Source organism: Cherax quadricarinatus, chromosome 2 (assembly GCF_038502225.1).
Source record: "Cherax quadricarinatus isolate ZL_2023a chromosome 2, ASM3850222v1, whole genome shotgun sequence".
Lineage (NCBI taxonomy): Eukaryota > Metazoa > Arthropoda > Malacostraca > Decapoda > Parastacidae > Cherax > Cherax quadricarinatus.
The window spans coordinates 67593745-67619464 of record NC_091293.1 but is presented as its reverse complement, the minus strand read 5'-3'; the positions used below and the strand labels follow the sequence as shown (position 1 = coordinate 67619464).

Here is a 25720-nt window from a genome sequence, read left to right as displayed (position 1 = left end):
GTAGTAAGCATGAGAGTGGTCTCTGAAGTAAGCATGAGAGTGGTCTCTGAAGCATGAGAGTGGTCTCTGAAGCATGAGAGTGGCCTCTGAAGCATGAGAGTGGCCTCTGAAGCATGAGAGTGGTCTCTGAAGCATGAGAGTGGTCTCTGAAGCATGAGAGTGGTCTCTGAAGCATGAGAGTGGCCTCTGAAGCATGAGAGTGGTCTCTGAAGTAAGCATGAGAGTGGTCTCTGAAGCATGAGAGTGGTCTCTGAAGCATGAGAGTGGCCTCTGAAGCATGAGAGTGGTCTCTGAAGCATGAGAGTGGTCTCTGAAGCATGAGAGTGGCCTCTGAAGCATGAGAGTGGTCTCTGAAGTAAGCATGAGAGTGGTCTCTGAAGCATGAGAGTGGTCTCTGAAGCATGAGAGTGGCCTCTGAAGCATGAGAGTGGTCTCTGAAGCATGAGAGTGGTCTCTGAAGCATGAGAGTGGTCTCTGAAGCATGAGAGTGGCCTCTGAAGCATGAGAGTGGTCTCTGAAGCATGAGAGTGGTCTCTGAAGCATGAGAGTGGTCTCTGAAGCATGAGAGTGGCCTCTGAAGCATGAGAGTAGTCTCTGAAGTAAGCATGAGAGTGGTCTCTGAAGTAAGCATGAGAGTGGTCTCTGAAGTAAGCATGAGAGTGGTCTCTGAAGTATGAGAGTGGTCTCTGAAGCATGAGAGTGGCCTCTGAAGCATGAGAGTGGTCTCTGAAGTAAGCATGAGAGTGGTCTCTGAAGCATGAGAGTGGTCTCTGAAGCATGAGAGTGGTCTCTGAAGCATGAGAGTGGCCTCTGAAGCATGAGAGTGGTCTCTGAAGTAAGCATGAGAGTGGTCTCTGAAGTAAGCATGAGAGTGGTCTCTGAAGCATGAGAGTGGTCTCTGAAGCATGAGAGTGGCCTCTGAAGCATGAGAGTGGCCTCTGAAGCATGAGAGTGGTCTCTGAAGCATGAGAGTGGTCTCTGAAGCATGAGAGTGGTCTCTGAAGCATGAGAGTGGCCTCTGAAGCATGAGAGTGGTCTCTGAAGTAAGCATGAGAGTGGTCTCTGAAGCATGAGAGTGGTCTCTGAAGTAAGCATGAGAGTGGTCTCTGAAGTAAGCATGAGAGTGGTCTCTGATGTAAGCATGAGAGTGGTCTCTGAAGTAAGCATTAGAGTGGTCTCTGAAGTAAGCATGAGAGTGGTCTCTGAAGTAAGCATGAGAGTGGTCTCTGAAGTAAGCATGAGAGTGGTCTCTGAAGTAAGCATGAGAGTGGCCTCCGAAGTAAGCGTGAGAGTGGTCTCTGAAGTAAGCATGAGAGTGGTCTCTGAAGTAAGCATCAGAGTGGTCTCTGAAGTAAGCATCAGAGTGGTCTCTGAAGTAAGCATGAGAGTGGTCTCTGAAGTAAGCATGAAAGTGGTCTCTGAAGTAAGCATGAGAGTGGTCTCTGAAATAAGCATTAGAGTGGTCTCTGAAGTAACCATGAGAGTGGTCTCTGAAGTAAGCATGAGAGTGGTCTCTGAAGTAAGCATGAGAGTGGTCTCTGAAGTAAGCATGAGAGTGGTCTCTGTAGTAAGCATGAGAGTGGTCTCTGAAGTAAGCATGAGAGTGGTCTCTGAAGTAAGCATGAGAGTGGTCTCTGAAGTAAGCATGAGAGTGGTCTCTGAAGTAACCATGAGAGTGATCTCTGAAGTAAGCATGAGAGTGGTCTCTGAAGTAAGCATGAGAGTGGTCTCTGAAGTAAGCATGAGAGTGGTCTCTGTAGTAAGCATGAGAGTGGTCTCTGAAGCATGAGAGTGGTCTCTGAAGTAAGCATGAGAGTGGTCTCTGAAGTAAGCATGAGAGTGGTCTCTGAAGTAAGCATGAGAGTGGTCTCTGAAGTAAGCATGAGAGTGGTCTCTGAAGTAAGCATTAGAGTGGTCTCTGAAGTAAGCATGAGAGTGGTCTCTGAAGTAAGCATGAGAGTGGTCTCTGAAGTAAGCATGAGAGTGGTCTCTGAAGTAAGCATGAGAGTGGCCTCCGAAGTAAGCGTGAGAGTGGTCTTTGAAGTAAGCATGTGAGTGGTCTCTGAAGTAAGCATGAGAGTGGTCTTTGAAGTAAGCATGAGAGTGGTCTCTGAAGTAAGCGTGTTACACCCTTTTGTTCATTTTAAGTACTGTTTCTTATCACAATGGTATACTTTTACATGTTATTTTTGCTATTTCATTTAATATTATATTCAGGAGTAATTCCATTAGTAGCTAAAATGGATTTACTCGACTTTATAATATTATCTGGTCGTATTACTTAGCTTTGTATTTAGGTAGGTCGTTTAATTAGTGTCAACTGCTGGTGACCTGGCCAAGCACCAGTAGGTGTTTTGAGCTGCTCAACCCCTGTTCCGACCGAGACAAAGTGGGCTGGTAAAGCCTCACAGAGTTCAGTTCATACCTTCCTTTGGACCAGGAAGGGTCGAGGGAAGTATCCACCTCTAAACCATCTTTCGCCTCCCTAGAAAATCCCAGGAATTTTCAGGAGCTTACTGCTAAGGCTTATCTCGGTTGGAGAAGGCGGTTGAGAAGCTCTTAGAGAAAGTGAAGCCAAGTGAGCAAGCCTCTGTAGTGTATGAGGACTTAATGTAAAGTGAACCCTATCATAAGAAATCTATTAATGTGTTAGAGTTTTTAGGCAACGCCTGTGCATGTGCCTATACTAATATTTCGTGACTCACTCAGAGCCATTTGTAAATACTAAACCCAGTACTGTGTTGTTTTAATGAGGAATGGTAAAAGTATTCTACTCATAGTGCAAAATATGCGAAGGTGAATTTAAGTGATTATTATGATTATTAATAAATTAAATAGAAACTAAGAAAATTCCTTTTCCTCTGAAGTGAGTACCTAGACGTACTAAGTTTTTGTTACGAAAAGCACTATAACTCAGGGACCAACTGACTATGTTCGTAACAAAGCGTGAGAGTGGTCTTTGAAGTAAGCATGAGAGTGATCTCTGAAGTAAGCATGAGAGTGATCTCTGAAGTAAGCGTGAGAGTGGTCTCTGAAGTAAGCGTGAGAGTGGTCTCTGAAGTAAGCGTGAGAGTGATCTCTGAAGTAAGCGTGAGAGTGGTCTCTGAAGTAAGCGTGAGAGTGGTCTCTGAAGTAAGCATGAGAGTGATCTCTGAAGTAAGCGTGAGAGTGGTCTCTGAAGTAAGCGTGAGAGTGGTCTCTGAAGTAAGCGTGAGAGTGGTCTTTGAAGTAAGCATGAGAGTGGTCTCTGAAGTAAGCGTGAGAGTGGTCTCTGAAGTAAGCGTGCGAGTGGTCTCTGAAGTAAGCATGAGAGTGGTCTCTGAAGTAAGCATGAGAGTGGTCTTTGAAGTAAGCGTGAGAGTGGTCTTTGAAGTAAGCGTGCGAGTGGTCTCTGAAGTAAGCATGAGAGTGGTCTTTGAAGTAAGCATGAGAGTGGTCTCTGAAGTAAGCATGAGAGTGGTCTCTGAAGTAAGCGTGAGAGTGGTCTCTGAAGTAAGCATGAGAGTGGTCTTTGAAGTAAGCATGAGAGTGGTCTTTGAAGTAAGCATGAGAGTGGTCTCTGAAGTAAGCATGAGAGTGATCTCTGAAGTAAGCGTGAGAGTGGTCTCTGAAGTAAGCGTGAGAGTGGTCTCTGAAGTAAGCGTGAGAGTGGTCTTTGAAGTAAGCATGAGAGTGGTCTCTGAAGTAAGCGTGAGAGTGGTCTCTGAAGTAAGCGTGCGAGTGGTCTCTCAAGTAAGCATGAGAGTGGTCTCTGAAGTAAGCATGAGAGTGGTCTTTGAAGTAAGCGTGAGAGTGGTCTTTGAAGTAAGCGTGCGAGTGGTCTCTGAAGTAAGCATGAGAGTGGTCTTTGAAGTAAGCATGAGAGTGGTCTCTGAAGTAAGCATGAGAGTGGTCTCTGAAGTAAGCGTGAGAGTGGTCTCTGAAGTAAGCATGAGAGTGGTCTCTGAAGTAAGCATGAGAGTGGTCTTTGAAGTAAGCATGAGAGTGGTCTTTGAAGTAAGCATGAGAGTGGTCTCTGAAGTAAGCGTGAGAGTGGTCTTTGAAGTAAGCGTGCGAGTGGTCTCTGAAGTAAGCATGAGAGTGGTCTTTGAAGTAAGCGTGAGAGTGGTCTTTGAAGTAAGCGTGCGAGTGGTCTCTGAAGTAAGCATGAGAGTGGTCTTTGAAGTAAGCATGAGAGTGGTCTCTGAAGTAAGCATGAGAGTGGTCTCTGAAGTAAGCGTGAGAGTGGTCTCTGAAGTAAGCATGAGAGTGGTCTTTGAAGTAAGCATGAGAGTGGTCTCTGAAGTAAGCATGAGAGTGGTCTCTGTAGTAAGCATGAGAGTGGTCTCTGAAGTAACCATGAGAGTGATCTCTGAAGTAAGCATGAGAGTGATCTCTGAAGTAAGCATGAGAGTGGTCTCTGAAGTAAGCATGAGAGTGGTCTCTGAAGTAAGCATGAGAGTGGTCTCTGTAGTAAGCATGAGAGTGGTCTCTGAAGCATGAGAGTGGTCTCTGAAGTAAGCATGAGAGTGGTCTCTGAAGTAAGCATGAGAGTGGTCTCTGAAGTAAGCATGAGAGTGGTCTCTGAAGTAAGCATGAGAGTGGTCTCTGAAGTAAGCATTAGAGTGGTCTCTGAAGTAAGCATGAGAGTGGTCTCTGAAGTAAGCATGAGAGTGGTCTCTGAAGTAAGCATGAGAGTGGTCTCTGAAGTAAGCATGAGAGTGGCCTCCGAAGTAAGCGTGAGAGTGGTCTTTGAAGTAAGCATGTGAGTGGTCTCTGAAGTAAGCATGAGAGTGGTCTTTGAAGTAAGCATGAGAGTGGTCTCTGAAGTAAGCGTGTTACACCCTTTTGTTCATTTTAAGTACTGTTTCTTATCACAATGGTATACTTTTACATGTTATTTTTGCTATTTCATTTAATATTATATTCAGGAGTAATTCCATTAGTAGCTAAAATGGATTTACTCGACTTTATAATATTATCTGGTCGTATTACTTAGCTTTGTATTTAGGTAGGTCGTTTAATTAGTGTCAACTGCTGGTGACCTGGCCAAGCACCAGTAGGTGTTTTGAGCTGCTCAACCCCTGTTCCGACCGAGACAAAGTGGGCTGGTAAAGCCTCACAGAGTTCAGTTCATACCTTCCTTTGGACCAGGAAGGGTCGAGGGAAGTATCCACCTCTAAACCATCTTTCGCCTCCCTAGAAAATCCCAGGAATTTTCGGGAGCTTACTGCTAAGACTTATCTCGGTTGGAGAAGGCGGTTGAGAAGCTCTTAGAGAAAGTGAAGCCAAGTGAGCAAGCCTCTGTAGTGTATGAGGACTTATTGTAAAGTGAACCCTATCATAAGAAATCTATTAATGTGTTAGAGTTTTTAGGCAACGCCTGTGCATGTGCCTATACTAATATTTCGTGACTCACTCAGAGCCATTTGTAAATACTAAACCCAGTACTGTGTTGTTTTAATGAGGAATGGTAAAAGTATTCTACTCATAGTGCAAAATATGCGAAGGTGAATTTAAGTGATTATTATGATTATTAATAAATTAAATAGAAACTAAGAAAATTCCTTTTCCTCTGAAGTGAGTACCTAGACGTACTAAGTTTTTGTTACGAAAAGCACTATAACTCAGGGACCAACTGACTATGTTCGTAACAAAGCGTGAGAGTGGTCTTTGAAGTAAGCATGAGAGTGATCTCTGAAGTAAGCATGAGAGTGATCTCTGAAGTAAGCGTGAGAGTGGTCTCTGAAGTAAGCGTGAGAGTGGTCTCTGAAGTAAGCGTGAGAGTGATCTCTGAAGTAAGCGTGAGAGTGGTCTCTGAAGTAAGCGTGAGAGTGGTCTCTGAAGTAAGCATGAGAGTGATCTCTGAAGTAAGCGTGAGAGTGGTCTCTGAAGTAAGCGTGAGAGTGGTCTCTGAAGTAAGCGTGAGAGTGGTCTTTGAAGTAAGCATGAGAGTGGTCTCTGAAGTAAGCGTGAGAGTGGTCTCTGAAGTAAGCGTGCGAGTGGTCTCTGAAGTAAGCATGAGAGTGGTCTCTGAAGTAAGCATGAGAGTGGTCTTTGAAGTAAGCGTGAGAGTGGTCTTTGAAGTAAGCGTGCGAGTGGTCTCTGAAGTAAGCATGAGAGTGGTCTTTGAAGTAAGCATGAGAGTGGTCTCTGAAGTAAGCATGAGAGTGGTCTCTGAAGTAAGCGTGAGAGTGGTCTCTGAAGTAAGCATGAGAGTGGTCTTTGAAGTAAGCATGAGAGTGGTCTTTGAAGTAAGCATGAGAGTGGTCTCTGAAGTAAGCATGAGAGTGATCTCTGAAGTAAGCGTGAGAGTGGTCTCTGAAGTAAGCGTGAGAGTGGTCTCTGAAGTAAGCGTGAGAGTGGTCTTTGAAGTAAGCATGAGAGTGGTCTCTGAAGTAAGCGTGAGAGTGGTCTCTGAAGTAAGCGTGCGAGTGGTCTCTGAAGTAAGCATGAGAGTGGTCTCTGAAGTAAGCATGAGAGTGGTCTTTGAAGTAAGCGTGAGAGTGGTCTTTGAAGTAAGCGTGCGAGTGGTCTCTGAAGTAAGCATGAGAGTGGTCTTTGAAGTAAGCATGAGAGTGGTCTCTGAAGTAAGCGTGAGAGTGGTCTTTGAAGTAAGCGTGCGAGTGGTCTCTGAAGTAAGCATGAGAGTGGTCTCTGAAGTAAGCATGAGAGTGGTCTTTGAAGTAAGCGTGAGAGTGGTCTTTGAAGTAAGCGTGCGAGTGGTCTCTGAAGTAAGCATGAGAGTGGTCTTTGAAGTAAGCATGAGAGTGGTCTCTGAAGTAAGCATGAGAGTGGTCTCTGAAGTAAGCGTGAGAGTGGTCTCTGAAGTAAGCATGAGAGTGGTCTCTGAAGTAAGCATGAGAGTGGTCTTTGAAGTAAGCATGAGAGTGGTCTTTGAAGTAAGCATGAGAGTGGTCTCTGAAGTAAGCGTGAGAGTGGTCTTTGAAGTAAGCGTGAGAGTGGTCTTTGAAGTAAGCGTGCGAGTGGTCTCTGAAGTAAGCATGAGAGTGGTCTTTGAAGTAAGCATGAGAGTGGTCTCTGAAGTAAGCATGAGAGTGGTCTCTGAAGTAAGCGTGAGAGTGGTCTCTGAAGTAAGCATGAGAGTGGTCTTTGAAGTAAGCATGAGAGTGGTCTCTGAAGTAAGCGTGAGAGTGGTCTTTGAAGTAAGCGTGCGAGTGGTCTCTGAAGTAAGCATGAGAGTGGTCTTTGAAGTAAGCGTGAGAGTGGTCTTTGAAGTAAGCGTGCGAGTGGTCTCTGAAGTAAGCATGAGAGTGGTCTTTGAAGTAAGCATGAGAGTGGTCTCTGAAGTAAGCATGAGAGTGGTCTCTGAAGTAAGCGTGAGAGTGGTCTCTGAAGTAAGCATGAGAGTGGTCTTTGAAGTAAGCATGAGAGTGGTCTCTGAAGTAAGCGTGAGAGTGGTCTTTGAAGTAAGCGTGCGAGTGGTCTCTGAAGTAAGCATTAGAGTGGTCTCTGAACTAACCATGAGAGTGGTCTCTGAAGTAAGCATTAGAGTGGTCTCTGATGTAACCATGAGAGTGGTCTCTGAAGTAAGCATGAGAGTGGCATCTGAAGTAAGCATGAGAGTGGTCTCTGAAGTAAGCATGAGAGTGGTCTCTGAAGTAAGCATGAGAGTGGTCTCTGAAGTAAGGATTAGAGTGGTCTCTGAAGTAAGGATTAGAGTGGTCTCTGAAGTAAGCATGAGAGTGGTCTCTGAAGTAAGCATGAGAGTGGTCTCTGAAGTAAGCATGAGAGTGGTCTCTGAAGTAAGCATGAGAGTGGTCTCTGAAGTAAGCATTAGAGTGGTCTCTGAAGTAACCATGAGAGTGGTCTCTGAAGTAAGCATGAGAGTGGTCTCTGAAGTAAGCATGAGAGTGGTCTCTGAAGTAAGCACGAGAGTGGTCTCTGTAGTAAGCATGAGAGTGGTCTCTGTAGTAAGCATGAGAGTGGTCTCTGAAGCATGAGAGTGGTCTCTGAAGTAAGCATGAGGGTGGTCTCTGAAGTAAGCATGAGAGTGGTCTCTGAAGTAACCATGAGAGTGGTCTCTGAAGTAAGCATGAGAGTGGTCTCTGAAGTAAGCATGAGAGTGGTCTCTGAAGTAAGCATTAAAGTGGTCTCTGAAGTAACCATGAGAGTGGTCTCTGAAGTAAGCATGAGAGTGGTCTCTGAAGTAAGCATGAGAGTGGTCTCTGAAGTAAGCATGAGAGTGGTCTCTGTAGTAAGCATGAGAGTGGTCTCTGAAGTAAGCATGAGAGTGGTCTCTGAAGTAAGCATGAGAGTGGTCTCTGAAGTAAGCATGAGAGTGGTCTCTGAAGTAACCATGAGAGTGGTCTCTGAAGTAACCATGAGAGTGATCTCTGAAGTAAGCATGAGAGTGGTCTCTGAAGTAAGCATGAGAGTGGTCTCTGAAGTAAGCATGAGAGTGGTCTCTGTAGTAAGCATGAGAGTGGTCTCTGTAGTAAGCATGAGAGTGGTCTCTGAAGCATGAGAGTGGTCTCTGAAGTAAGCATGAGAGTGGTCTCTGAAGTAAGCATGAGAGTGGTCTCTGAAGTAAGCATGAGAGTGGTCTCTGAAGTAAGCATGAGAGTGGTCTCTGAAGTAAGCATGAGAGTGGTCTCTGAAGTAAGCATGAGAGTGGCCTCCGAAGTAAGCGTGAGAGTGGTCTTTGAAGTAAGCATGTGAGTGGTCTCTGAAGTAAGCATGAGAGTGGTCTTTGAAGTAAGCATGAGAGTGGTCTCTGAAGTAAGCGTGTTACACCCTTTTGTTCATTTTAAGTACTGTTTCTTATCACAATGGTATACTTTTACATGTTATTTTTGCTATTTCATTTAATATTATATTCAGGAGTAATTCCATTAGTAGCTAAAATGGATTTACTCGACTTTATAATATTATCTGGTCGTATTACTTAGCTTTGTATTTAGGTAGGTCGTTTAATTAGTGTCAACTGCTGGTGACCTGGCCAAGCACCAGTAGGTGTTTTGAGCTGCTCAACCCCTGTTCCGACCGAGACAAAGTGGGCTGGTAAAGCCTCACAGAGTTCAGTTCATACCTTCCTTTGGACCAGGAAGGGTCGAGGGAAGTATCCACCTCTAAACCATCTTTCGCCTCCCTAGAAAATCCCAGGAATTTTCGGGAGCTTACTGCTAAGGCTTATCTCGGTTGGAGAAGGCGGTTGAGAAGCTCTTAGAGAAAGTGAAGCCAAGTGAGCAAGCCTCTGTAGTGTATGAGGACTTATTGTAAAGTGAACCCTATCATAAGAAATCTATTAATGTGTTAGAGTTTTTAGGCAACGCCTGTGCATGTGCCTATACTAATATTTCGTGACTCACTCAGAACCATTTGTAAATACTAAACCCAGTACTGTGTTGTTTTAATGAGGAATGGTAAAAGTATTCTACTCATAGTGCAAAATATGCGAAGGTGAATTTAAGTGATTATTATGATTATTAATAAATTAAATAGAAACTAAGAAAATTCCTTTTCCTCTGAAGTGAGTACCTAGACGTACTAAGTTTTTGTTACGAAAAGCACTATAACTCAGGGACCAACTGACTATGTTCGTAACAAAGCGTGAGAGTGGTCTTTGAAGTAAGCATGAGAGTGATCTCTGAAGTAAGCATGAGAGTGATCTCTGAAGTAAGCATGAGAGTGATCTCTGAAGTAAGCATGAGAGTGATCTCTGAAGTAAGCATGAGAGTGATCTCTGAAGTAAGTATGAGAGTGATCTCTGAAGTAAGTATGAGAGTCGTCTATGAAGTAAGCATTCTGACATTGTCAGCAGAAAATCAACTATAAACAGAGCTGCTGGGAGCTCCAAGAGCAAGATTATAATTGTGATAATGAATCAACCAGCAATGATGTAGTGAGTAACTAAGTGTCACCAGTGAGGCCATGCTATATTGAAACGTAGAAATGATCATGTCCATATCCATGTCTACTTCATGTAAATTGACTTGTGCATTGACAATCTCCAGGAAGAAGTATAAAAGAAATACCGTAAATATGTAACTCTCCTATGAGCACGAACACCAGAAACTCTCCTTGCCATGAATAATTATGGATATATTAGTGAGTGAGCGAGTAATTAGTGGCATAACATTGAAAAGCTAATTCTCTGCACTGTGGACATTAGCCACGGATATAGTTCACAAGTTGAACTTGTGGACATGTGTAATGTTCATTGTAGCCAAAGTGATGAAAGAGTGAAGACATCGAACGTCATATCTTAGTCAAGTCATCAACACTGTTTTCAATGACGTGCTAACGTCAAGGGCTCCTACTACATTAAGCCAGGTAAGTTATATTCATCCCAACATCAGCCTAATGAATCACTGTAGTGACTGGGGTTAGATGTTAGAGGAGTAGGGCTAACAATTGATGCTGTCGTGAGTGGACCAGTGCCCAAACACAGGTAAGAGACATAGTCTCACCTAGTATCATCTACACACACTGCTAATTATAGTAACCCACATCGAAGGAGACCCCCAGAACTGCGGCTGCTGGTTCTGAGCTGTCAACGGAAAGATAAATGCCCCAAGACCAACAGTGGTGTTTTTATATTGTATTCATTCTTATACTACATCTAAAATCCCGAACAGGTTCCGTTGGTAATGGAAATTACTGTACCTTGAAACGTTTTTAGGATGGATGGGCAGGAGGTAAACATTCAACCCATAAGGGACATATATCACCTGGGAAATAAGAAGCATTCATGTTCAATCTAGGTTAGGAAAGAAAAAGTTCAGTTCCTTGGATCAAGAATTTTTCGGCATCAAGGAACCTAGATTATGGAGTCAAACGTTCATAGTTCTCTCTTTTGCATCATGGACGTGGAAAAGCACTCTGTACCATGAGTTCTTGAGCTCTTTCTTCACTACAAGAGTGAAGATCTCAATGACAAGTTCCTTTTCAAGGGGGGAGGGGGTGTCTCATGGCATATTGAAGTGGCTCTTGATCCGAGGAAATAGGTCTCTTTTCTCCTTCCTCAGATCGAATCTAAATACTTCCCCTTCCCCTTTTCTCCATTTAACCTTCTTCAGGGATATTATCCCTTGTGAATTCCAACTCTTAGGTTGAAGAAATGGGGGGATCATTATCCATCCCATTAAGATGAGGACCTCTGTGGTAGTGTTGTTTCTCATGGGAATTGGATTATCCGGGGATGTACTAAGACGCCTTCCGGGGCCCTGGTGGGCAGCCTCGCGTGACCTTAAGTCAAAAAGTATCCCTGGAGGTGGCGGCCAAAGGGTGGTAGCATGACTCAGCATATTTCTGATCGCCCACTTCTCTTGTCAGCTGAGCCTGGCTCTGTTGATTCGGGAGGTCTAACCATACCACGGACAGGAATTGAACTCGTGGCGAATGAGTCGTAAAACTCCAAGCCAGAGTGTGGTATGGTTTGTTTGCAATCGTGTCATTACGATTTAGTGAGTCGGGAGGTCTAACTTGGAGAATTGGTTTACTGGCAGGAAGGGCTGGGTAGGGAGCAGTTTCCATTGCTTGCCATGCTGAGGAGGATATACGGTCTCTCTTTTGTTTCACTTCAGAGATGACCTTCTTATTCTTTTTTATTGAATAGAAAGAAAACCCCCCCAAAAAGACCTTAATCATGGATAGCTGCACTCATGTTATGCCTACTTTAAGGATCCTGACCCCCTTTTACACTAACGGCACCCTTAACTAGCCTTGGAATGTCCATGGACCTTTCTTCAACTTCTCATTCTTGACTCTGATGCCCCTTATTTAATGCCTATGACTTTCGCTCTAATTTAACCATAATCCCAGCTTTTCCCATGATGTTGCAATGATTTATACATAGGTCATTCACATATCACAGGAAGGACTGGCCTGAGGCAATCATCCTAATGACTTCCCGTAACTGATGATACTGGCACTATTTACTGGCACTCCTCGTTCTTCCTCTAGGAAACATGCTGCCTGGAAGCCTACTCTCTCCAAATAGTTTTTCAAGGACACTCTTGGACTAAATAATTTTCTCTTCGGCCAACGGCACCTACTGACTATAACATTAGTAAAGCACTCGAGGCATGTAGATCAAAATGTATCCTTCCTTGCCCTCAAGATGGAATGTGCATTGTTTCATCCCATATACTATAATCTAACAGGAATTTACGACATGTGGCTCAGACATTCAGGAAAAACTTGAGCTGTAGAACCTCCAAGTCTTCAAAGTAAAAGTTTACATTCTCTCTGCCTGTGGTTGGAGGCATTATCCATGCAATATTGCAACACTGACCTTTGATTGCCAGGAGCTTTCAGCCTCGGTTTACATAGTGGGACAACTCTTGCAAGTGTGGGAACTGTTCCCTATGCCTCAACAATGCAGACATTGCTGGGACTTTAGCCACCTGGCCAAGTATTGTAGATCACCAAGTGAATGTTCTATCAGCTGTGCAGGCAGCAATCATAATAAACCATCCTGCGGCCACATCCCATTCCCCTTCATCACCATTTGTCTAAACTGTGGGGAACTTCAACCTGCATAAACCCGTCGGTGCCTGGTTTTCTTTCAGGTTCTCTGAACCGACATGTTGATAAATTAGACACATGTGCAACCTGCTGTTCAAGATTCTCCTCTGTAAGGACTGATGAAGCCACTGTGTGGCGAAACGTTTCCTCAATAAAGATACCCAAGAGTTGCACATGTGTCTAATTTATCATCTTGAGGAATTGTTAAATATTGATGAAGATAGAGAAGCTGTGATTTCGTGTATAGGGCAAGGAGGAATAACATCTTGTAGGAGTGAGGAAGAGCCAGTTGTGAGTGTGGGGGAAGTTCGTGAGGCAGTAGGTAGAATGAAAGGGGGTAAGGCAGCTGGGATTGATGGGATAAAAATAGAAATGCTTAAAGCAGGTGGGGATATAGTTTTGGTGTGGTTGGTGCTTTTATTTAATAAATGTGTGGAAGCGGGTAAGGTACCTAGGGATTGGCAGAGAGCATGCATAGTTCCTTTGTATAAAGGCAAAATGGACAAAAGAGAGTGCATAAATTATAGGGGAAAAAGTCTGTTGAGAATACCTGGTAAAGTGTATGGTAGTTTTTACTGAAGGAATTAAGAGTAAGACGGAGAGTAGGATAGCAGATGAACAAGGAATCTTTAGGAAAGCTGCGGGGTGTGTAGACCAAGTGTTTACAGTGAAACATATAGGTGAACAGTATTTATATAAGGGTAAAGCTGTTTTTGTGGCATTTATGGATTTGGAAAAGGCATATGACAGGGTGAATAGGGGAGCAATGTCGCATATGTTGCAAATGTATGGAATAGGAGGTAGGTTGCTGAAAGCAATGAAGAGTTTTTACGAGGACAGAGAGGCTCATGTTAGAGTATGTAGGAGGGAGGGGGATTTTCTCCTAGTAAAAGTAGGCCTAAGACAAGGATGCGTGATGTCACCGTAGTTGTTCAATATATTTATAGATGGGGTTGTAAGAGAAGTGAATGCTCGGGTGTTGGCAGGAGGTGTGGAGTTAAAAGATAGAGAATCTAACACAAAGTGGGAATTGTCACAATTGCTCTTTGCTGATAACACTGTGCTTTTGCGAGATTCTGAAGAGAAGTTACGGAGGTTGGTGGATGAGTTTGGTAGGGTATGTAAAAGAAGAAAATTAAAAGTGAATATAGGAAAGAGTAAGATGAGGAGCATAAACAAATTTGGTAACGAGAGATTGGATATCAGATTGGAAGGAGAGAGTATGGAGGAGGTAAATGTATTCAGATATTTAGGAGTGGACGTGTCAGCAGATGGGTCTATGGAATATGAGGTGAATCATAGAATTGATGAGGGGAAAATGGTGAGTGGTGCATTGAGGAGCCTATGGAGACAAAGAACTTTGTCCATGGAAACAAAGAGGGGAATGCATAAGAGTATAATTATATACCAACGCTCTTATATGGGTGTGAAGCATGGGTCTACCTACCTGGAGGTTATTCCGGGGACCAACGCCCCAGCGGCCCGGTCCACGACCAGGTCTCCCGGTGGATCAGGGCCTGATCAACCACTCTGTTACCGCTGGCCGCACGCAATCCAACGTACGAACCACAGCCCGGATGATCCGGCACTGACTTAAGGTGTCTCTCCAGCTCTCTCTTGAAGGTAGCCAGGGGTTTATTGGTAATTCCCCTTATGCTTGGTGGGAGGCTGTTGAGCAGTCTTGGGCCCCGGACACTGGTGTTTTCCCTTAGTGTATCAATGGCGCCCCTACTTTTAATTAGGGGTATTTTGCATCGCCTGCCCAGTCTTTTACTTTCGTAGGGACTGATTTGTGTGTGCAGATTCGGAACCATTTCTTCCAGGATTTTCCAAGTGTAGATTATGATATATCTCTCCTGCGTTCCAACTAGTACAAGTCAAGTGCTTCCAAGCGTTCCCAGTAGTTAAGGTGCTTGACAGAACTTATACGTGCAGTAAAGGTTCTCTGTACACTCTCTAGATCTGCAATTTCACCTGCTTTGAATGGAGTTGTTAATGTACAGCAGTATTCCAGCCTGGAGAGAACAAGGAGAAGGTTGGCGGCATTGGAGATGCCATGTCTGAGGGCAATGTGTGGTGTGAATATAATGCAGAAAATTCGTAGTATTGAAATTAGGAGGAGGTGCAGGATTACCAAAACTATTATCCAGAGGGCTGTGGAGAGGGATGTTGAGGTGGTTCAGACATATAGAGAGGAACAAAATAGAATGACTTCGAGAGTGTATAAATCTGTAGTGGAGGGAGGGCTCTGTAGGGGTCGGCCTACGAAAGGTTGGAGGGAAGGGGTAAAGGTTTCGTGTGCGAGGGGCTTGGACTTCCAGCAAGCATGCGTGAACGTGTTAGGTAGGAGCGAAAAGAGACAAATAGTTTTTAGGACTTGACATGCTGTTGGAGTGTGAGCAAGGTAACATTTATGAAGGGATTAAAGGAAACCGGGAGGCCAGACTTGAGTCCTGGAGGTGGAAAGTACAGTGTCTACACTCTGAAGGAGGGGTGTTAATGTTGCAGTTTTGTAACTGTAGTGTGAGCGCGCCTCTGGCAAGACAGTGGAGTGAATGATGATGAAAATTTTTCTTTTTTCGGGCCACCCTGCCTTGGTGGGAAACGGCCGATGTGTTAATAAAAAAAAATTAACTGTATACGGTTTTGTAGATTTAAAAGGAATCCACTACATGCTGGTTCTCACTCATCAGTGGATATTTACCAGCTTTCTTATCTGTATTTTAGTGTGTGTGGAGTAGCGTTGGGTGCTCGTGGTTTGGTTGGTAGGGTCCTCAGGTGACACACTGAGGGGTCCGGGGATCGACCACAGCACAAGTGAAACGTTGGGCATATTGACTCATACCTGATGCCTCTGTTCACTTTGCAGTAGGTACCTGTGTGTTAGAAGACTGTTGTGGGTCACATCCTGGGGGACAAGATTAACCAGGGACATTCTATGTAGTATGTCAGTGATGTCAAATAGGTCTGTAATAGTTGTATCATATATCTGTATAAATAATTTTTTTATTAATATTACAGAAATTTAATGACAGTTCTGAACGTCAATTCTTTGCTTGATTGATTTTGTTGGCAGAACTGTTGGTATTTTCAGTCTCAGGAACCTGTAAGGTGATAAGTAAATCATATTGTTGACAAATCTGCCAACAGAATCATTGATTTGTCTCACGAACCAGGAAGATGACAATAAATCTTATAAATTTCTAATTTCAACATATATTCAGATTGCGTTGTATGACCCACACTAGTTTAGCACTTCATTTACGTGGTGCTAAACCAGTCAAAGCTATTCATCAGAAATAGTAGTTGAGGCTCGATCATCTGTTTCCTGATCTCGAGACCAACAAGCTACCTATCTGTCCTCACAAATTATTATTATTATTATTATCAAAAAGAAGCGCTAAGCCACAAGGGCTACCTATCTGTCCTCACAAAAAAAGTTGAAAGCATATATCCTGTGCCTGAACTACAGACTTTAATGAACCGTGATCAACGAACGGAGTGTCGAGCCTCTATTACTCCACTGACAATGAATAATTAGTAGATGGCTTAAACTAAAAGATCATGTAATGGAAAATCTTTTATTTCTGACAAACCATTAAAAAAACAAATGAATATCAGTTAGTTCGTATGTAAACAACTGGGGAAGGTTTAGCAGGTTCTGACAGCCATGTCCTGAATCCTGTGAAAATGTTGGCTTATCATGGAATGGGTAAAGGATTATCATACTTGGTTGTGCTGCTGTATTATACAGTGTTATTTTGCTGTATCATGTATGGCTTTGTGTTGCTGAAGCGTATATGGTTGTGTATTCCTTTATCATACAAAATTATGCCAAACAATAGCTTTATATTGTTGTATCTTGCATTGCTGTGTACTGCTGTATCTTGCATTGCTGTGTATTGCTGCATCATACATAGCCTTGTGTCGCTGTATCATACGTGGTTGTGTGCTGCAGTATCATGTATTGTGTAATGCTGTATCATACATGGTTATATGTTTCAAAATAGTTAGTGTAAATGTTACATAGCGATGTGTTTATGATGTGTGAGTAATAAGCTCTGTGCTTCAACTAATACCAAATACAGCCAGGAAGCGCTGTGCATAAGGGTAAACAAAAGGAAGTAACTTTTCCACTCTCTGATATGTATTCCCTGTAACTCCTCAAAACAATACTACACATAGTACTGGCATGAACTCTCGCCTCGTAGCTTGAGCATAGAGAGTTCTAGCCTCGCGTAGCATAGGAAAAAGAAACTTGCAATCACTTAACAGGCCAGTAGTAGAGATCAAACACTCCAATTGTTTATGTTTGAAATACAGGTAGCAGCTCATCATGATTTCACAAACTGGTTCTACATCTGTGAATAACTTTCAAGAAGTACTAACAAAAAATAGCTATTTTGGTGATTGGTTCCCAATTGACAGTTTCACTTTTCTTAATGCTACTCCCTCTCCAGGCACAGACACACAATATTTTGCTTCGTCATGGGTCAACTGTATGGTCACTCTCCCAGACTCTCATGTTCCATATTTCTTACTCTCTTGATAATCTCACTAAATTTGGTAATCATGAGATTTAGCTTCCCATATTTGTTTCTCTCACGTGAATGTGTTGCACTATACAAAAACATTTGAAGTGTGACAGCTGGAAGAGCAGCCGCCTTAGCTTGGCTGTTTTGATGTAACTTACAGCATATCACAGGTGCCTGTTGCTAACGCACTTCCTTTATACCCTGGCCATGCCTCGTTCAGCTACTTTATCGTAAATACCTTACATGCTGTTTGCATAATTATCGCGTAGTATAACAATGGTCAAACTTATATATAATGGGGTATAAAATTCATCACAGGTTCACTCAGTTCCCCAAAACATACTGACCAGTGAGGCCAAGAGATGTCATCAAACGTAACTTTTTTGTCACTTAGACGTAAGTGACGGGCACTTTGCGGGGACTGTTCGTGAGGTCGAGAGGCGTCATGGGTCGACTCTCCCTGCCACTGTCATCCCCGCCGCCGCTGATGGTGGCATACCAGTGAGGAGGATCACTTAGCGGAAGGGGCGGCCCCTGCGAAGTCACTGTGGAGGTGTGGCTCTGAGTGAAGCCTAGCATAGTGTTCTCGTAGAGCGATGGGGTGTCTAGGGGAGCGTGGGATGAGTTGTGGTCGGGATGAAGCAGCGGGTGGTAGACAGGGTGGAGGGCGTCATAGGGGCACTGTTGGAGACATCCTTGATGGTGATGGTGGTGAAGATGGTGGAGGGGATGGTCTGGGGGCAGACGAGGGGGTGGTCCTAAACGTGTGGGTGTAGTGAGGGGGTAGAGGGTGGAGTCACCATTGGTAGGAGGTGCTGGGAGATGGGTAGCAGCGATGTGGTTGTCTGGCCTCCATACTTCGTCCCACATTCCTATCGTCTTATCTTGGTTGTTCCTCTTTCTCCTTCTCTTCCTCCTCCAACGACAAGCGAGGAAGATGGCGATAATGGCGAGGCCCAGAAATGTCACGCCTACACATATCAAGATGGTCCACCAGCTGACTCGTCCATCACAAGCCACACCTCCATCACCAAGCTCACGCACTGACACACCTGGAAGTACATACAACGTTAAACCAAAAATAAAGTCAATTATGTTATTAAAAACTTAACACCAGAATCTCTTCCAGATGTAATTTTGAAAGAGATCAACGCTCCCGCATTTCTCTTATAAGCTTCAACACTTTAAGTGTTTTATTTTTCTCTACAGTTCTGTAAAGCTTCATAACAGTGTATTTAGTAATTATTATAACTCAAGAGGCAGCTAAAGTCTCTCCTCTTTCTCGACGCATTTAGAACCTGTATACCTCATCTTTTAATTATTATTATTATTATTATTATTATTATTATTATTGTTGTTGTATTTCCAAGAGTGTATATACTATATCAAGGCAGTAAAATAGATGTGGAACCAGAATAGGTTTCTCTAAATATTTCTTATGAGTAATGGTATAAACCTGAGGATGCATTTATTCAAGATCTCTTTGCTGTATATTTTTACTGTAATGTCGAGTTAAGTGATGCAACTGTATCAAAATGTTTCACAAATGATAATAAGGCAACAGAAATATTTCCTGATTTGCTGGTAATTTAATTATGCTTGAACCAATCAATGAAGCTATGCTGGGAATACCCCTTTTTTATTCTATAAAAATATTTTGGAGAAATTTAAAACAAGGCTTTATTCTTCTAACGTAGAAGTCTGAAAGTCTATACATATATATTGTGTGTGCATGACAGTATATATATATATATATATATATATATATATATATATATATATATATATATATATATATATATATATATATATATATATATATATATTAACAAGTCGGCCGTCTACCACCGAGGCAGGGTGACCCAAAAAGAAAGAAAATTCCCAAAAATAAAATACTTTCATCATCATTCAACACTTTCACCTCACTCACACATAATCACTGTTTTTGCAGATGTGCTCAGAACACAACAGTTTAGAAGCATATACGAATAAAGATACACAAAATATTCCTCCAAATATCCCGAACCCCTCCTTTAGAGTGCAGGCATTGTACTTCCCATTTCCAGGACTCTGGTCCGGCTATACAAAAATAACCGGTTTCCCTGAATCCCTTCACTAAATATTACCCTGCTCACACTCCAACAGATCGTCAGGTCCCAAATACCATTCGTTTCCATTCACTCCTATCGAACACGTTCATGCACGCTTGCTAGAAGTCCAAGCCCCTCGCCCACAAAACCTGCCTTACCCCTTCCTTCCAACCTTTTCGAGGACGACCCCTACCCCACCTTCCTTCCCCTACAGATTTATACGCTCTCCATGTCATTCTACCTTGATCCATTCTCTCCAAATGACCAAACCACCTCAAGAGCCCTTCTTCAGCCCTCCGACTAATACTTTCATTAACTCCACACCTTCTCCTAATTTCCACACTCCGAATTTTCTGCATAATATTTACACCACACATTGCCCTTAGACAGGACATCTCCACTGCCTCCAACCGCCTCCTCGCTGCTGCATTCACAACCCAAGCTTCACACCCATATAAGAGTGGTGGTACTACTGTACTTTCATACATTCCCTTCTTTGCCTCCATAGATAATGTTTTTTGTCTCCACATATACCTCAACACACCACTCATCTTTTTTCTCTCATCAGTTCTATGATTAACCTCATCCTTCATAAATCCATCCACCGACACGTCTTCTCCCAAGCATCTGAAAACATTCACTTCTTCCATACTCCTCCTCCCCAATTTAACATCAAATTTTTCTTTATTTAAATCATTTGATACCATCATCACCTTACTCTTTTCTATGTTCACTTTCAACTTTCTACCTTTACACACACTCCAAAACTTATCCACTAACCTTTGCAATTTTTCTTTAGAATCTCCCATAAGCACAGTATCATCAGCAAAAAGCAACTGTGTCAATTCCCATTTTGTATTTAATTCCCCATAATTTAATCCCACCCCTCTCCCGAACACCCTAGCATTTACTTCTTTTACAACCCCATCTATAACTATATTAAACAACCATGGTGACATTACACATCCCTGTCTAAGACCTACTTTTACTGGAAGTAATCTCCCTCTCTTCTACACACCCTAACCTGAGCCTCACTATCCTCATAAAAACTCTTTACAGCATTTAGTAACTTACCACCTATTCCATATACTTGCAACATCTGCCACATTGCTCCCCTATCCACTCTATCATGTGCCTTTTCTAAATCCATAGATGCAATAAAAACTTCCCTACCTTTATCTAAATACTGTTCACATACATGTTTCAATGTAAACACTTGATCTACACATCCCCTACCCACTCTGAAACCTCCTTGCTCATCCGCAATCCTACATTCTGTCTTACCTCTAATTCTTTCAATTATAACCCCTCTGTACACTTTTCCTGTTATACTCAGTAAACTTATTCCTCTATAATTTTTACAATCTCTTTTGTCCCCCTTCCCTTTATATAAAGGGACTATACATGCTCTCTGCCAATCCCTAGGTACCTTCCCCTCTTTCATACATTTATTAAACAAAAATACCAACCACTCCAACACTATATCCCCTCCTGCTTTTAACATTTCTGTCATGATCCCGTCAGTTCCAGCTGCTTTACCCCCTTTCATTCTACGGAATGCCTCATGCACCTTCCCCACACTCACATCCTGTTCTTCTTCACTCCTAAAAGATGGTATACCTCCCTTTCTTCATCGACATTTAAAAGTTTCTCAAAATATTCTCACCAACTACCCAAAACCTCCATCTCCCCATCTACTAACTCCTCTACTCTGTTTTTAACTGACAAATCCATTCGTTCTCTAGGCTTTCTTAACTTGTTTAACTCCAATTTTTTTTTTTATTTTCATTAAAATTCCTTGACAGTGCCTCTCCCACTCTATCATCTGCTCTCCTTTTGCACTCTCTCACCACTCTTTTACTCTCCATATACTCTACCCTTCTTATAACACTTCTGCTTTAGTAAAAACCTCTCATAAGCTAACTTTTTCTCTTTTATCACACCCTTTACTTCATCATTCCACCAATTACTCCTCTTTCCTCCTGCACCCACCCTCCTATAACCACAAACTTCTGCCCCACATTTTAATACTGCATTTTTAAAACTATTCCAACCCTCTTCAACCCCCCCCCACTACTCATACTTGCACCAGCCCATCTTTCTGCCATTAGTTGCTTATATCTCACCCGAACTTCCTCCTCCCTTAGTTTATACACTTTCACCTCCCTCTTGCTTGTTGTTGCCATTTTCCTCTTTTCCCATCTACCTCTTACTCTAACTGTAGCTACAACCAAATAATGATCCGATATATCAGTTGCCCCCCTATAAACGTGTACATCTTGGAGTCTACCCATCAACCTTTTATCCACCAATACATAATCTAACAAATTACTTTCATTACGTGCTACATCATACCTTGTATATTTATTTATCCTCTTCTTCATAAAATATGTATTACTTATTACCAAACCTCTTTCTACACATAGCTCAATTAAAGGCTCCCCATTTTCATTTACCCCTGGCACCCCAAATTTACCTACTACTCCCTCTACAACATTTTTGCCCACTTTAGCATTGAAATCCTCAACCACCATTACTCTCACACTTGGTTCAAAACTCCCCACGCATTCACTCAACATTTCTCAAAATCTCTCTCTCTCTCCTCTACACTTCTCTCTTCTCCAGGTGCTTATACGCTTGCTATAACCCACTTTTCACATCCAACTTTTATTTTACTCCACATAATCCTTGAATTAATACATTTATAGTCCCTCTTTTCCTGCCAAAGCTTATCCTTCAACATTATTGCTACTCCTTCATTAGCTCTAACTCTATTAGAAACCCCTGACCTAATCCCATTTATTCCTCTCCATTGAAACTCTCCCACCCCCTTCAGCTTTGTTTCACTTAAAGCCAGGATATCCAGCTTCTTCTCATTCATAACATCCACAATCATCTCTTTCTTATCATTCGCACAACATCCATGCACATTCAGACTTCACACTTTGACAATTTTCTTCTTATTCTTTTTAGTAATTATTACAGAAGGGGTTACTAGCCCATTGTTCCTTATTGCATATATATATATATATATATATATATATATATATATATATATATATATATATATATATATATATATATATATATATATATATATATATAATATAGGGAGGTACCACCTCTAGAACTGTTCTGGGGACCCTCATCCTCAGAGAAAAGAATAAACTTGCTTCAGGGAAAACTCAAGGTTCTCCCTGAAGCTGTTTGAGAATTTTCTCCTACCACCCCCTAGATTTCAAGTATGTTTTATTTAAAGACAAAATACATTGGCTAAACATTCACAAAAATACAACAGAAAGTAAAACAACATAGGTAACTCAGAGCTACATCTCGAATACTTCGTCCAGCTCCCCTGCGGTGGGCCGCGTGCCCAGAATGCTGCAGGCATTTCCTCTCTGGATTGCAACACTGAGTCTCTGAAAGAGGAAGCTGGTCGCCCTGTGGTCCTTGGTTTCTATGATGAACTTTTCACGCAGCTCTTTGAGGAACTTTAGAAAACACTTGCCCCATGCTCCAAGGGTCTCCGACCCTATTGGAATGAAGTTATAGCAAGGGGGAAGGTCTTCATATTTTCGGATCTTCTGGGTCTCCCTGTGGCTGGCAGCTCCACCCCCTTCTGCTACGGAGTATGGCAAGTAGGTGTCTGCCAATGTGGCAGCACAGGTGTAGTCCCAGGCAATCTGCTTTCCATCCTTCCAGGGTAGCATAGTGGCTCCATCAGGACGCTTTTGACTTCCATCAGACCTCTGTACTTGGGGTTCCCGTTGAGCTGGGCAACGGGCTGTGGCGAGGCTTCTCTTTATGATGTCATTGACCTCCTCATGTCTGGCATACTTCCCTTCTGCTGTGTGACACACGAGACCATGAAGTCCGAATTGATCAGCTGTCGCCCTGCCGCAAATACACCTATGTTCGGTGAGGATGGGGGCGGCTAGGCGAAGAGCAACACCAATCCGAATGGCCTGTGGGTCGAGACGGGTGCCCAGGGAGGAATTGGGAACAGCTAACAGGAAATCTCCTGAGTGTGGTGCCTTCACTGCCAGGAGACGAGCTTTGTCCTTTCCTGCTTAATAATTCGCAAACAGGCAAAATTATTTACAAACATTGTCTCTACGTCCACAGCAGAACTCGAACCTGTTAACTCTGTAGTCTAGTTCCGTGGTAAAGTACTGTGGACTCCGATATATATATATATATATATATATATATATATATATATATATATATATATATATATATATATATATATATATATATATATATATATACATATATATATACATGCAGATATATATATATATATATATATATATATATATATATATATATATATATATATATCCCCGGAGGTAGTGCAGATGAAAGGTCACACACACGAGCTACTAAGTCTCTGCGAAAAACACACCTTAAGCCAGCAGATAGTGGAACCAACAAAACTAGGAAACACACTTGACCTTATCTTCACAAATAATGAGGACCTGATAAGAGACATAAGAATATCAAAAACAACTAATTCCGATCACAACCTAATCGAAGTCCAAACGTACATGCATAGGGGTCCTGATCAACAGAATGCATGTACCTGTGAAGGTGTCTTCACAAAATACAACTTCAACAACAAGAACATCAACTGGGACCAGGTAAACCATGTCCTAAACGAAACATGTTGGGAAGATGTCTTAAATGACATGGATCCAAACCAGTGCCTTGGAAGGATCAACTTCCTGGCAGCCGGAGCATGTTCTAGGCATATTTCCCTAAGAAAGAAGAGCAGGAGTAAACTGGAGAGAGAAAGATGCTCCCTCTACAGAAGACGACGAAGAGTCACTGAGCTCCTCAGGAGTGCTAGAATATCTGATACACGAAAGGAGGCGCTGACCAGGGAAGCGGAAACTATCGAACTTAAGTTAAATGACTCTTACAGGAACCAGGAGAGGCAGGAGGAGCTTAAAGCTATTAGTGAAATTGAAAGAAATTCAAAATATTTCTTTTCATATGCCAAAAACAAGGCAAATACCACATCTAGTATCGGGCCCTTACTCAGACAGGATGGGACTTACACAGATGACAACAAGGAAATGAGTGAAATATTGAAATCCCAGTACGACTCTGTGTTTAGTGAACCACTAATCGGTCTGAGGATCGACGACCCATATTATATCTTCATGAATGAGCCTCAAAACTAAATAAATGTATGCCAGATTTCCGACATTACCCTAACTCCGATAGATTTCGAAAAAGCCATTGACAACATGCCTATGCACTCAGCCCCGGGCCCAGACTCGTGAAACTCTGTTTTCATTAAGAACTGCAAGAAACCCCTCTCACGTGCCCTAAGTACACTATGGAGGAGGAGCTTGGACATGGGTGAAATGCCACAGTCACTTAAAACAACGGATATAGCCCCACTCCATAAAGGTGGCAGCAAAGCATTAGCTAAGAACTATAGACCAATAGCTCTGACGTCCCACATCATAAAAATCTTTGAAAGAGTGCTAAGAAGCAGGATTGCAAATCACCTGGATTCCCAAAATCTGCACAATCCAGGGCAACATGGGTTCAGGGCAGGTCGCTCCTGCCTCTCACAACTACTGGATCACTATGACATGGCCTTGGATGCACTGGAAGAAAATCAGAATGCAGATGTAATATACACAGACTTTGCAAAAGCATTTGACAAATGCGATGATGGCGTAATAGCCCATAAAATACGTGCTAAAGGAATAACTGGGAAAGTAGGGAGATGGATCTTCAACTTCCTAACAAATCGAACACAAAGAGTAGTGGTCAACAGAGTTATATCGGAAGCTGCCATAGTGAAGAGCTCTGTTCCACAAGGCACAGTACTCGCCCCCATCTTATTCCTTATTCTCATATCAGACATAGACAGAGATATACACCACAGCACCGTATCATCCTTTGCGGATGATACTAGGATCTGCATGAGGCTGTCATCTGCTGAGGACACGGTTAACCTCCAAGAAGATATAAACAAAGTTTTCCAGTGGGCAACGGTAAACAATATGATGTTCAATGAGGACACATTCCAACTACTCCGTTATGGAAAACTGGAGGAGATAATAACTAGAACAGAGTATACCACTGACTCCGGCCATACAATAGAGCGGAAAAATAATGTAAGGGACCTGGGAGTAGTAATGTCTGAGGATCTCACTTTCAAGGATCACAGGAGTGCCACGATCGCACGTGCAAAGAAAATGATAGGATGGATAATGAGAACTTTCAAAACGAGAGTTGCCAAGCCAATGATGATCCTTTTCAAATCACTTGTTCTCTCTAGGCTGGAATACTGCTGTACATAAACATCTCCATTCAAAGCAGGTGAAATCGCAGATCTAGAGAGTGTACAGAGATCCTTTACTGCACGTATAAGTTCTGTCAAGCACCTTAACTACTGGGAACGCTTGGAAGCACTTGACTTGTACTCGTTGGAACGCAGGAATGAGAGATATATCGTAATCTACACTTGGAAAATCTTGGAAGGAATGGTCCCAAATCTGCACACAGAAATCACTCCCTACGAAAGTAAAAGACTGGGCAGGCGATGCAATGCCCCAATAAAAAGTAGGGGCGCCATTGGTACACTAAGGGAAAACACCA

At 42.6% G+C, this 25720-nt stretch overlaps 1 protein-coding gene across 1 annotated transcript in view; it reads right to left on the bottom strand.

Moving 5' to 3' along the window:
- Window positions 1–16038: 16038 nt before the first annotated feature.
- Window positions 16039–25720, bottom strand: part of LOC128684221 (carboxypeptidase N subunit 2-like) — a 115112-nt gene continuing 105430 nt past the window's right edge. The window contains exon 5 of the mRNA XM_053770390.2: window positions 16039–18058. Coding sequence (XP_053626365.2) covers window positions 17397–18058 — 662 coding nt within the window. The 3' untranslated portion in view covers window positions 16039–17396. The remainder of the gene's footprint in view (window positions 18059–25720) is intronic.